The sequence below is a fragment of the Cucurbita pepo genome, chromosome 11 (genome assembly GCF_057944985.1).
Source record: "Cucurbita pepo subsp. pepo isolate OVF chromosome 11, ASM5794498v1, whole genome shotgun sequence".
NCBI lineage: Eukaryota > Viridiplantae > Streptophyta > Magnoliopsida > Cucurbitales > Cucurbitaceae > Cucurbita > Cucurbita pepo.
In genome coordinates, this window is record NC_141808.1 from 15,289,150 (window position 1) to 15,302,466 (window position 13,317).

At 35.7% G+C, this 13,317-nt stretch overlaps 3 protein-coding genes across 3 annotated transcripts in view; all 3 read right to left on the reverse strand.

Annotated features, from left to right (window-relative positions):
- Positions 1 to 89: 89 nt before the first annotated feature.
- LOC111804750 (serine/threonine-protein phosphatase PP1) lies at positions 90 to 3,166 on the reverse strand. Its single transcript, XM_087128327.1, has 4 exons — positions 2,409 to 3,166; positions 1,125 to 1,684; positions 578 to 769; positions 90 to 470 (listed from the first exon to the last, which is right to left on the reverse strand). Exons 1-4 carry the CDS (start codon positions 2,593 to 2,595, stop codon positions 447 to 449), a joined length of 963 nt encoding a protein of 320 aa, XP_086984453.1. The 5' UTR covers positions 2,596 to 3,166; the 3' UTR covers positions 90 to 446.
- A 1,532-nt stretch (positions 3,167 to 4,698) lies between these two features.
- LOC111804747 (ATP-dependent caseinolytic (Clp) protease/crotonase family protein) lies at positions 4,699 to 9,441 on the reverse strand. Its single transcript, XM_023689525.2, has 10 exons — positions 9,084 to 9,441; positions 8,832 to 8,933; positions 8,059 to 8,181; positions 6,603 to 6,662; positions 6,155 to 6,251; positions 5,987 to 6,060; positions 5,628 to 5,681; positions 5,453 to 5,536; positions 5,224 to 5,353; positions 4,699 to 4,903 (listed from the first exon to the last, which is right to left on the reverse strand). The coding sequence occupies exons 1-9, from the start codon at positions 9,384 to 9,386 to the stop codon at positions 5,258 to 5,260; spliced, it is 993 nt and encodes a 330-aa protein (XP_023545293.1). The 5' UTR covers positions 9,387 to 9,441; the 3' UTR covers positions 4,699 to 4,903; positions 5,224 to 5,257.
- A 3,498-nt stretch (positions 9,442 to 12,939) lies between these two features.
- Positions 12,940 to 13,317, reverse strand: part of LOC111804779 (protein RALF-like 33) — a 749-nt gene continuing 371 nt past the window's right edge. The window contains exon 1 of the mRNA XM_023689573.2: positions 12,940 to 13,317. This exon is cut by the window's right edge and continues 371 nt beyond it. Within this exon, the coding sequence (XP_023545341.1) occupies positions 13,152 to 13,317 (166 nt within the window). The 3' untranslated portion in view covers positions 12,940 to 13,151.

The following is a 13,317-nucleotide window of genomic DNA, read 5'->3' on the forward strand; positions in this document are numbered from 1 at the left end:
TTTTTTAAAAGATTAAAAGTATTTTTGAGATAAAATAGTATTATTATTAATTTAGACTTAATTATTTTTTTTAATTCAGAAAATGGAGAGATTTGAACCGGATATTATAACATTAGAAATTCACTCAATCATTTATAATCACCATGGAAGAAGCAATCTCTTTCTAAGTCATTTCAGGAGGAACCATTTGCTTTCATCTTTACACACACAAACAACTTCTGCACACCAATTAGCGAAGCCATTGGAGACCATTCAAATCTACCCCCTGCACGAATACCGGGACGGGGACATACTCGATTTTTACAGCTTCGATCGACAGACCTCCGACATGGTCATTACAAGCTTGAAGACTATGAAGTGCAGAACACGAACGACTCCGTCATCCCCAACACCGCTCGAGCTTGATTTTCATCTTCTAAGGATTGACAAGGAACTCCTCCAAGCAATCAAGTTCTCCCAATTTTGGGAGGCTGTTCAACAAAAGATACAGAACTTTCAATACAACAGTCTTAACGATGCTAGACCGAAAACGAATGGAAAATGGCAGATGAAGATGTTCGCTTGTTCGGTATCGTACCTTCTTAAGAATTATTCCCGAACTGCTTCCTTCTGTTCTTTGCTCGGGTTTCAATATTTCAAATGAACAAACTAGAGACTCATCAACGCTCAATAGAGCACCTGCATTGTCGAACTCTCCGCCGTAGTTCGGAGCAGAAAATATGGTCACCAACCTTCTTTTGGCGAAGAATTCATACCCATCCTCCACCACCTGTGTAATAAAATGAAAAGAACTCAAAAATCTAAAGAGCTGGGTAAGAACTACGAAGCACAAAGTGAATCAGAGAGCTGAGATGCTCGAAACCGTAACAATTTCGAAACGAATTACACAAGACAACCAAATAGACTGCTGTATTTGAATCATAGACAACTTCCAGGGCATCCTAGTTGTTAGATCACAAAAACGACATAACGATGATAACAAAATGAAAGATGGAAATATTTGCAATTTATACTCGTGCACGTTAACAATCTCGATGAACTTCAACAAAATGCACACTGTCAACACCTCGAAATAGAAACGGATATATAGAGTTGGTATTAAACTTCAGGGAAGAGCATTTTACCTGATGACCACGACAAATGAGATCGAGGTCATTCTTATCTAAGAATTCAACCACTCTATCTGATCCAAAAGTACAAGAAACGCCTCGATCACTATCTGCCCATCCCTGAATGCTAGGATCGGGATCAGACCAAAGCAGATCACAGAGAAGACCATTGTCGGGGATCTCGGTAGGCCTTGGAAGTTGCGTAATCTGATCCAAACTTTTCAAATCTGGAGATAATCCTCCATGCATACAGAGGATCTTACCATCAATAAGTCCAGCCACAGGCAAGCAGTTGAAACAATCAGTAAATATTTTCCAAAGCCGAACGTTAAACCTCCTTTTACATTCATCGTAGAAACCATAGACTCGATTGATCTTTGCATCTTCGTGGTTCCCTCTCAAGAGAAATACTTTATTTGGGTGTCTTATTTTATACGCCAAAAGTAAACATATCGTTTCCAAACTTTGCTTGCCTCGATCGACATAATCGCCAAGAAAAAGATAATTTGCAGAAGGAGGGTACCCACCATATTCAAATAGTCTAAGAAGATCTTTGTATTGACCATGTATATCACCTGGAAGAAGAACCCACAGAGCACAGAGTTAACAAGAGGCAGCATATGAAATAAGGTTATAATTCATAAGAATTGACGTCGTTTATTCATCGTTTCAAGCTCGTTTCTTAGTTTATACAAGAAAGCTCAAATATCAAACCAAAAGAAGAAAATTGTATCAAAACGCCATCAAAATCATGGCATCATTTCATTTCTAAGCACAAACTAAACATAGATCGAGCCTACCGAGTACCAGTTCGTTGATTCTACCAACTCCATAGCTGAAGCTTTTGCAAGCCACACTGAACCATCGTTAGCTCTAAGCGCAAACCAAACATAGATCGAGCCTACCGAGTACCAGTTCATCGATTCTACCAACTCCATAGCCTAAGCATTTGCAAGCCACACTGAACCATATGTTAACTCTAAGCGCAAACCAAACATAGATCGAGCCTACCGAGTACCCGTTCGTCGATTCTACCAACTCCATACTCAAAAACCTTTAAAACCCACCAAACTATACACGAACTCTTTCAAATCATAGTCTCATAAACCAAATAAAGATCATACAAACTTGAACTACAATTCCACAAACTCAAGCTAATCAAAATTCCAAGCCATAGGTTGAAGCAACAATTTGAACTACAATTAACCATAGACTTAGCTAAGATTGTCCAAAGCAGCATTAGAAAACATTACAATCCAGAAATGAAAGAAACAGAAGAAGAGAGAGAATCAAACTTACCACAGATACGAATAGGAGCATTAAGGCGGAGGAGATTTGGTTGAGAGAGAAAAATTTGCCTGGCGTTGACACAGAGATGGCGGATTTCAGCCTCTGAAAGCTGAACCTGTTTGCCGCCTCTACCTTCCAACAGCCTTCTAATTATGTCATCCAAAACCCCCTTTTCCATTCCTTCCATTGTCATCATCCTTCTTCTTCTTCTTCTTCTTCTACACAGTTTCCTCCAAGATTCACACCAGAAAGCCCTAGAACTTCCTCTAATGGCTCAACTTAACCTGTTTATAGAAGGAATTTGGCTCTTCAAAAGAGGGAAAATCAATATTGGCTGTTTCAAGTCGAAGAGAGATCAAAAGGGTATCCTCCAAATTGGAGAAAATTAAACACCCAACTCTTCAAAAGAGACGAGAGAATCAAATCAAAGTCGATACAAAGAATCCACACAACAAAACAAGAAGAATAAGAACAAGAAGAACAAGAAGAAAAGCCCCCTGGATGGAAAGAGTATCAAAAATAGGTCAACACAAAGCAGCCAAGCAACGATTACACGAATGATTCCGATTGACACAACCTCGGGCACTTGAGAGAGAGAGATATTTACAGACAAATTTGATAGAATCAAGCTCTGAAGATGGATGGATTTTAGGGATAAGGAGTTTCTCCCTATCTTACATCTGTTTTTTCTGGTTGAAATCTTCAAATGATGGCTGACCCGCGCAGGATAGCAAATTGACGCACGCAGCATGATTTGGAATTTGGACATGGAATGTGTTCTCTTCTGAATTGGTTTCCATTATGACTGCGAATTTCCCCAATGACTAAATGTTCATAGTTCATACCAATCCGATAAGTCTATAAATTAATAAATATTCTCTTTTAGAAAGATTCAAATTCACGAAGAATCTTGATTTAAAAACGAGAATTTGAGAGGAAGATGCTCATAGTTTAGTCTCTTCCTCTTTTATGAATATTCCCACCAAAAAGATGATCCATGTATGAAATTTTATGACCCAAACTTGAATGAAAAATAATTTCCGAGGCAAATATGAACGCGACTAGACCTTACATACATACCCATTAGAGATTGTATTAAGACCTATAAAAACCTGCAACTAGACCTTACATACCCAATTTCGAACGCGAAAAATTCTGTTCCAAGCATTAGGTGAAAAAATTGAGTCACGTGCAATATTTTCAATTGATTTGTGAGAAATGTTCAAATTTTATGTGTTAAGAAGAAAAACATCATCGAGTGGTTTTGTTCACGAACCATTTTCTATACGGGTACTAATGGCAACTTTTTACGTTTTTCAAACATTCTCCATTGGAACATTCCAAGAAGCGTCTTCCTCGTTATAAATAATTTTACTTATAATTTTTTATAAGCAACTCATATCTTAAGAGACTACGAAGATTTTTACATCTCTTTAATCTATAATAAATCAATTTTTTTAAATATTATTAAACGATCCATAATTAATATAATAATTACCGACTTAATTATAGTTCGAGTGGATGATAATAATAAAAAAAATTATATTCGATACAAAAAGTTGTTTTCTTTACACGTACTTAAGCACCACTAACTTCAATTAATTACATTAAAACTCCAAGATGAAAAATAACTATATCTTCATTAATATGGTGAATGGGATAAAAGGAATAAAAATAAATAAAATTATCTAACTCAACAAAGAACAATAAATAAAAGTAAAAGTCCAATTTCCTTTTTTCTTTTTTTTTCTTTTTTTTTTTTTTTTTTTTTTGGCAAATTGGGAAAACCGCGTTTTTTGAATAATTCCTTTAATGCAAGTCCAATTAGTAACAACTAACAAATCAATAAATGCCACGTGTGAATTAGGCAATGGCCGACTCTTTTAAGTACTATATAATAATTCTTTTTCTATAATTTTCTATTAATTGAATTTTTCTTTTCCTCTAGAAAACTAATATTAAAGTAAAAAATATTAGCTTTTGAAAAATTATCTATTAAAATTATTAATTCCTAAATTTTAATATTTTAAACCGCTTTAACCGGTATTAACTCGATAATTAATGAATATAATTAGCAAAATATGACAAATAAATAACTGTAAAAAAAGTGAATAAAATAACCTATGTTCAATCTTAATCAATATTAGCAATGGAGAAATGCATTAAAAGTTGGTTTGTTGTTGCATCTAAAGAAAAGTTTGATCATATCCTTATTCCTTTTTTTCTCTTCTTTTTGTATCACTTTGGAAGGAAGTTAAATAGGAATTTTTTAACGGGATATTCTTTAACGCCTAGAAAATTGTTTAAATACATGTCTCCCTAATTCCACGATATATTTGAAATCAATATTGTGCAAGAGACATTGTTTTAGCTAACCTGAACCGATATAAAATCAGTCTGTTTCCAGCATCATATCCATAATTAGCGACACATTCATCATAGCTAGAAACTCCAGCTTCATTTCAAGGTCACGTTCGATATCGTTGCTATCATCAATATTGTCTCTATCATCCATAAGAGAAAATAAGAGAACCCTTAGGTTTGTTATCCAAAAACTTGTTCAAAAAACTTGCACGAGGCTTAAGCAAATATTTCCTCACTTCAACAACTAAATGATATTACGCACCTATGCCATACGGAGATGGGAGACACCTTGTACTAACAAAATTATGCTTCTCATTCTACCCCAAATTTCAATTTCAATGAAACCATGCTTCAAAAGGAAAGATTAAATTCTATTGGCTTTACAACACATCTGCACGTTGAATACTGAAAAAAGGAACAAGGCATTTGAGTTTGCAAAAAGGAGAAACAATAGGCTTACTTGCTATGAATGAAGAGTAGATCTGAGAGGGGATTTAGAGTTCATCAACAGCTTTGATGCCAGCTCCTTTGTCCCAATCCTCCGGGGAAGCCACTTCAGCCATAATCTTCTCCTGACCTCGCCAAAGAATCTGGAGACATGTTGCCAACTTAGATTATAATCTACAGGCATAAGCAACGAGGCAAGCGCATCGTGTTACAACCCAAAAAAGATCTGTGCGTTAATTTACCTTGTCGATAACTCCAAATTCTTTTGCTTTTATTGCGTCCATGTAGAATGGTCTTTTCATCGCATTAGCTACTGTCTCTAGTGACTGACAATATTAAGATTGTATAACGAATTATATGGAATGTCGTGTCTGGAGTTCATAGAAAAGAGTAGAAACAAATGTGGTCTAGGCTTACATTTCCAGTGTGCTTTGCTAGGAGTTCCACTAGTGTGTCCCTGTTTGTTATCACCTGAAAGACGAGATGAAATAGAAAGCTCAACTTGTATCCTTGTAGGGGGGAAATTCCCTTGAAATTTTTTGGGAATAAGATACAAATCTACCAGTTAATTCCAATTCACTCGAGATATATGACGATGCGCAAATCGTCATTGCAAAAAAAAAAAAAAAAAAATGAACTGTGGTTACTTGATTGAGACTTTGAATAGTTCCTTTTTCACTACTTGAATCGAAGTGCTAAGAGCTCCATCAAAAATCAGTGTCATAGAAACTGAGTTCTACTTCAAATAAATTATCAAGCAATAGAAGGATCTTGACCTCTTTTGCGCGAATCAGAATGTCACTAGCAGGCATCAAACCAGATGAAGGGACACGAGGCTGCTGTATCATGGCTGGAATGAATTCGAGGGAAAATTTGATTATTCTATACGAGAAAGTATAGTTACCAATTCAAAAACAGAAAGTATCGTGCCAAAAGCATCAAACCTTTGGAATGTGGCATCATAAAACGTTTGCCTTTAGTTCCTGCTGCAAGCAATAGACAAGCTTGACCTATGGCAGCTCCAACAGTCAATGTGTGTATCTGTATGAGATATTTGGTATCATGTTTTACAAATGGAAAGATGATAAAATTTTCACAAAACCAGCAAGAGATTCAAACAACAAAAGCATAATTATTTCCAAGGACACTACCTACATTACAGAAATATTTTCTTTCAATCTTTTTTACAACTAGAAATTTCAAGTGCCTACCATTTCATGAAAACAATGGACATGACCAGAGAGTTCATACCCTAGGTGCAGTGATAACTTACACTAAGAAACCAATCAATGAAATTAACCAGTAATTCCAGACTCCACAATGCATCTAGTTGTCATCTTGCCAGCAAAAGAATAGTAGGAATGAACGGAATGGTTTTGCAAGAAAACACACCTCATTTTTTAACTGCATCATAGCATCATAGATAGCAAAACCCTCCGTCTCCATCGCGACCTGAATGCCAAATAATTTAATATGTTGAAAAAAGGATGACAAACGAATAAATGCCATTCCAAACCGAACAAGATATAATGCAGCATCATAAAACCCATTTCCACAATCAAATTAATAAGCTAGCTCGTGAAACAGAAAGACCCATCTTCCCTCCATTACCATATTTTGCAATATTCATCTAAACCATCCGTATTTGTACAAACCCACTTTCCTAAATTTAAATAGTGCGCTAGCAAGTGGAAACCATACCCTCTCTGTTCCATACTCGGATAATGTCGTGAAAAATCTATATCTTTTCATGAACAGATCTCATAACATTGTCATTAGCAGAGCTCACGAAAGCCACAGCTCCATCTCCATGCTATTGTTGATGGAGAGTACTTTGTCAGGAAGAAAAAATTGTTCTACCATTGGTCTACTGAGGTCGATGAACCTTTCTTTTTTTTATTATTACAGTAATTTTTGTGTTAGGTACTACTTGAAGTAAACTACCTGATTCAGGTATTACTGTTCTCGGAATACTAACCCACACCCAATTACACATATTTAGGATCAAGAAGCTATCCTAAGAATTACAATTAAACATATTTTTGGAAATGCAAAATCTAGAAACTACAATCACATTTTTTATTGTTTTCATATAAAGATTGAGCCGTCATTGACAAAAAAAAAATGAAAGATTATAAAGTGAATTCAAAAAAACCAGCCCAAAAGGAGCCAAGCTACAAAATATGGCTCCAATCAAGCAAGCAAACTTTTGGCCAAGCTAAAGAAGAGCGCTACAATCTCATTTAGAGAGAGGAATAATATAAAGTTTAAAAGATTGTTTTTCTTGATTTTGAATTGAGAACAAAATGAATGCTTTAATACTTCCCTCACTCGTGGACCTGAAAATTTTTTAAAAGACCCAACAAGCAGAAATCAAAATGAGATGGGGAGGAAATGACAATATAGGGATTTGAACGAGAGACTTCCACCTCTCATACTATGTTAAGTTACCACTGAACCCAAAAACTTAAGTTGATAGGGAAGAAAATTTAATGATGGAATCATATCAAATATTCGTATCTACAGACAATTATTTGGTTATTAGGAAAAAAAAAAAAAAAAAGAATATACTTCTAATGTCAAATCAGAATCAACTAGGACAAAAGTAAAGCATCGGATCAAAATCTTCTTTGATGTCAAGGTAATACATACGGTAAATTTAAACTTAAATAAATACTTTAACAATAAGCATGTGAACACATAGACATATGAGTAAGACATAGTCTGAATACAAACCCTGAAATTCCTAACGGCAGGCAGAAGATTTTATAAAGCAAGAAGAAGATATGCATGCTTTTAACAGCTTAATTTGACTCGTTTCATGTAGCTGAATAATTTCAAAGCTTACAGTTTCACCATCATCACGAGTTGTTCCTGAGGAGTTTATATAAATATATATTGGTTCTTTTGGATCCATCCATTGCAAGTACATCAGTTGAGCAATAACTAGCTCCGTGACAGCTGGAACCAACTGAGAGTAGAAATGATTGAATGAAGAGGGATCAGATACTATGGTATTCTCTACACAAGTAGCTGAAAGCTTCTTTTAAAAGACAGTTAAAAACTGCTCAGAACGTCGACACAATAGTTTCTAAACCATTTAGAATCAATTATGCCTTAGAAAAAAAACCATGTTACACTTATATTGTGAATGGCTATTTCATAGGGGCTTATGCAACTCGAGAGGAAAGAAACGAAAATCATTCTACAGTGTATAGAGCACTTGAAAAAAAAAATTGCTAATCTTCAAAATCAGTAGCTGAATGAGGTCATAAAATCTGTTTTAATAGGATCATGATACCGAAGCACCCCAACACAACTTAATTAACACTTTCAGTTCAATCAACAAGGTTCGTGAACTACAATTTCCTTCACTCTGTAGGCCTCTAAAGATATACGATATGCAATTATGAGAGGCACCTTTACAGCGTGCATTAGTTAAAACGTTTAAATTTTATATAATTTAAAGAACATGCTTCATTTTTTTCATTCAATGTAACTACTCGACCATAAGATATTGAAAAAATCGTGGTAAATTCCCCCTTAATATTAGTTGAATAGTTCCTCGAAGAACAAGTTAAATCGTATAGCACAGCAGTAACACTAATTCAATCACTTAACAGGCATTCCGATGTAAACAATTCTTCCATGAAGTAACAGAGACGGCAAGTCAGGCGGAGGCCTCCTCGACCTATGCTCGTTGTAGGAAACTGATCTTTCGACCTTATCCAATAAGAAAATCACCAAATTCACAACATTAGCTACCAAACAAAGCTTAATTTAAATAAAACTCCGTTTCCAAATAGAAAATCATATAAACACCAGCAAGAACAAAAAACGCATATGAAATTAAGCGAGGGACAGCTTACTTACTTGGGCAGGCGCAGCCATGAGCTGAGGAGAATCAAAAATATCCAAGTATGGAAGAGAATCGGAATTTCCAGGGCGGCTTAGCAACGTTTCAGGTGAGGTTGAAGCTACTGAAGCGAGCTTCGAAAGAAATGGATCCTTTGGGTTTATCGGAGGTAAAGGGATTTTCGCTTTACTTGTAGCGTTCATGCTGCAACAAGTCCTGAAATTGATCCCTCTAGGGAGACGAGATGAGGAAGATGGAACCGCCATAGCCATGGGTTTCTGCAAGCTAACAGCCATGGGGAGCTTCATCCCGGTGGCCATTTTCTAGGATTTTAGCTTCTTCTCGAGTTTTCAGAGACGTGAAAATTGTAAGGAGTAGAATTCCCCCCCTGATTAATAGAGAAGAAATGTCCAAATGGGCCGAAATTTGGGCCGGATAAAATGAGGGAGGCCCAACAATTTCATGGCCCAATTAGTTGTTATATGACAAATAACCTATTTTCACACCTATATTTAATTTTCCATTTTGAATTTTTTTTTTCTTTTGTAATATACAATTTTCATTCAAAGATAATTATTTCAAATGTTTATGATAAATATTATTTTTTAAAAATATATTGTTTGAATGATGATTTTCAAAACCAATATTTATCATAAATACTAAAATAAATACACTCGAGCATGTACTATTTCATCTTTATTGACATATATATTCTATCTACTAAGATTTTTCCATTCTATTGTATTTATCTCGTTAGCTCAAAAATTAACCTAACAGAATCCGATTATTATGTCTGTTTTGCAACCTAACTATCTTAAGATATTACATTTTTACCTAAAATGTTAAAGATTCGAATTTTTCTCACGTATTGTTGAACACGAAAGTACAACATACATGATCAAAATTACCATTCAAGTAGATATCCTTCAGAACTTCAAAAAAAATTGGAACAAAACGGTGCAGTAGTGAAATTTAAGTTTTCATTCTAGGTCATTACCGTATTTCAAATCTCAATTTTTATCCAAAATTCTAAATAATTCCAACTCAAAAGGGTAATATTGTAATTTTTAAAGGATGAAACGGTAAAATTATAAAAACTTTTTATAATTAACAAAAAAAACAATGAATTTCAAGGTTGGAGATGCTACTTTTCAAGAGAAATAATTACTTTTTGGTTATATAACCAAACAATTTTTAGAAACACTCTTTTAACTATTTGTAAAAATGACCCAATACCAAACCGAAAGGACCTTCGATGCCCTTTGCCATGGACAAGGAAGAGACAGAACATAGAGAAAAGACAAGTTCTGGTTGTTAAAGGAACCACAGACTGCAACAGTTAAGTCACTGCTAGGGTGTCATGGCCCAACCATTAATTACCTTGGTCATGAACCAGACAAACATTACATGAAGAGGGAAATAGATTCTCCCGTGCAGACGTCGCTCTCTTTGAGCCGTTTGGGTCGTCTACACGGTCTTTGATTCAGTTATTGAGATCGACATCATACAACGATGAACCAATCCCAGCAAATTAAGCTAGATATGTGATCATTCATATCAAAATCAAAAGACGTCTCTCTTTGAGCCGATTGGATCGTCTACATGGACTCAAATTCAGTTATTGAGATGACATCATACAACAACGATGAACAAATCCCAACAGATCAAGCTTGTGATCATTCAAATCAAAATCAAAAGAAGTCTACGCGGTCTCAGATTCAGTTATTGAGATCGACATCATACAACGATGAACAAATCCCAGCAAATTAAGCTAGATATGTGATCATTCATATCAAAATCAAAAGACGTCTCTCTTTGAGCCGATTGGATCGTCTACATGGACTCAAATTCAGTTATTGAGATGACATCATACAACAACGATGAACATATCCAAATAGATCAAGCTAGATCTGTGATCATTCAAATCAAAATCAAAAGACGTCTACACGGTCTCAGATTCAGTTATTGAGATCGACATCATACAACAACAACGATGAACAAATCCCAGCAGATCAAGCTAGATCTGTGATCATCCAGAACAAAATCAAAAGATTGTACAGCAGATTCAAATCCTACAAGATCTAATGTGAAACTCCTCAAACATCTAACTTTCCAACCAAACAGCTAACTCAACCAGATCTGGAAAGGGCTATAAAGAATTGGGTTTCATCCTTTCTTCCCTCGTTTTCGAGATCGACATAGCCTTCTCGAAACATCTACATGAGTTCATATCAGATCTGAACTGAACTCAAATGACATGGTGGGTAGAGTTTGGTCGGTGAAGTTGGAAATCGTATCTGTCAAATATGGTAAGGATTTTGTGCAACCTATAGCACAGATCTTATAGAACAGATCTTATTCAAGTAAGGTCATGTGGGGTTTTCCAGATTTGGTTTATCTTTCTCCAAAATGACTCCTGAACCATGGTTTCTTTTATAACCGACACTTGGACCATAAAAAATAGGTATATGGGAAGTAGGCATGTCAAAATCATACCAAACTCAAAAAATATATAATATCCATCCAACATCTACCTTTTTCTCAGCAAGTCACATCAAACGACAAATAAGACATCACAACCACTTCTCAAATTACCTTGTTCAACAAGCCTAATCATACCCACAATTATTTGGGACTCTCTTTTAACTTTAAGAAAAAATCTCCAAAGCCATTCAGACAAACATATCTTTACCATTACTCAAATAGATAGATCGATACATATAATGTCCAATCCACATCATGTATAACTAGACCAATCTCATAACACAACCTACGGGAGTTAGAAGAGTAGAAGAACGTTTAAGATCCTAGGTAGATAGCCACCACCGCACCAACTAGTTTGAACCTGTTACTCAAAAAATGTAAGAGTCTAAGCCCATCGCTAGAAGATATTGTTCTTTTTGGCCTTTCCTTTTCGAGTTTTCCCTCAAGGTTTTTAAAATGCGTCTTCTAGGAAGAGATTTCCACACCCTTATAAGATTTTTCCCTTTCGAGCTTTCTCTTAAGGTTTTTAAAACGCGTTTGCTAGGGAGAGATTTCCACGCCCTTATAAGAATGTTTCGTTCTCTCTCCAACTGATGTGGGATCTCACAATCCATCCCCTTGGGGTCCAGCGTCTTCGCTTGCACGCTGTCAGTTCGGATACCATTTGTAACAACCCAAGTCCACCACTAGCAAATATTGTCCTATTTGGCCTTTCCTTTTCGGGCTTCCCCCAAGATTTTTAACGTGTATGGTAGGGAGAGGTTTTCATACCCTTATCAACAATGCTTAGTTACTCTCTCCAACTGAGGTGGGATCTCACATCTGAGTCACCCTTTTGATCATTAGGCTAATCCATGGAACTTGTTTTACTTAAAGAATACGTTAATGTCCACAGTATCTCACCAAAACTAAGTAGATCAGAATCAAAGAACACACACATATATATGCATACGCTTATAAATGTCTGATATCTATTTGTGTTGTGAATATGATAGCCCATTCAGAGTACCAAGAATCAAAATGTTAATATGATTCCTCCAGAAAACTCCTCTCTAGATACTTTCCCTGAAGGGTTTAAGATTCTTTACCACAAATAGAGAAAAGAGAAACAGAAAACAAGGTAACGAAAACAAAGGTTCTAGTCACCCTTTCATAACCCAAATGGAAAGAAATGACCTCGTGAAGTTCATCTAAACCCGAAAACAACACCAGAAACACAATCAATTATACTCAAACAACAATCAATTTATTCTCAATCTGATCTCATGATGGGATCCATAATTCTCCCTAATTCCAACTTATTACAGCCTTTGCAGACTCTCTTTTCCCTTCAATCAAGAAAGGAAAAGAAACAGGGACGAACATCCAAGCCACTACAAGACTATCACATTATTGAAAAGAGATATATAATTAATTAACCACAACAATTTTCATCACTTATAACAACGACAACGACGACACTATATAATCAATCTCCCCTGCTCAATTTGTATAACAATCAAAGCCATCTCAAAGGAAAGATATAAAAGAGAAAAGAAAAAGATCAATAAACATTTAAAGGAAGAGTAAAGGTTATTAAACAAAGAGTACAAATAAATTACTCAACTCCTGCACCTCGTAATGGCGCTGCATCCACGAGTATAGGGATTGGCCTGAGCTCCAGGCTGGCAATTGTAGTAGGATGCACCGCGTCTCGAGCAAGGTACCGTGTTCCTCCGCAGAGCGCCGTAGCTGATGTACTGGCTGGTGGCCAAGATACGGCGGCTG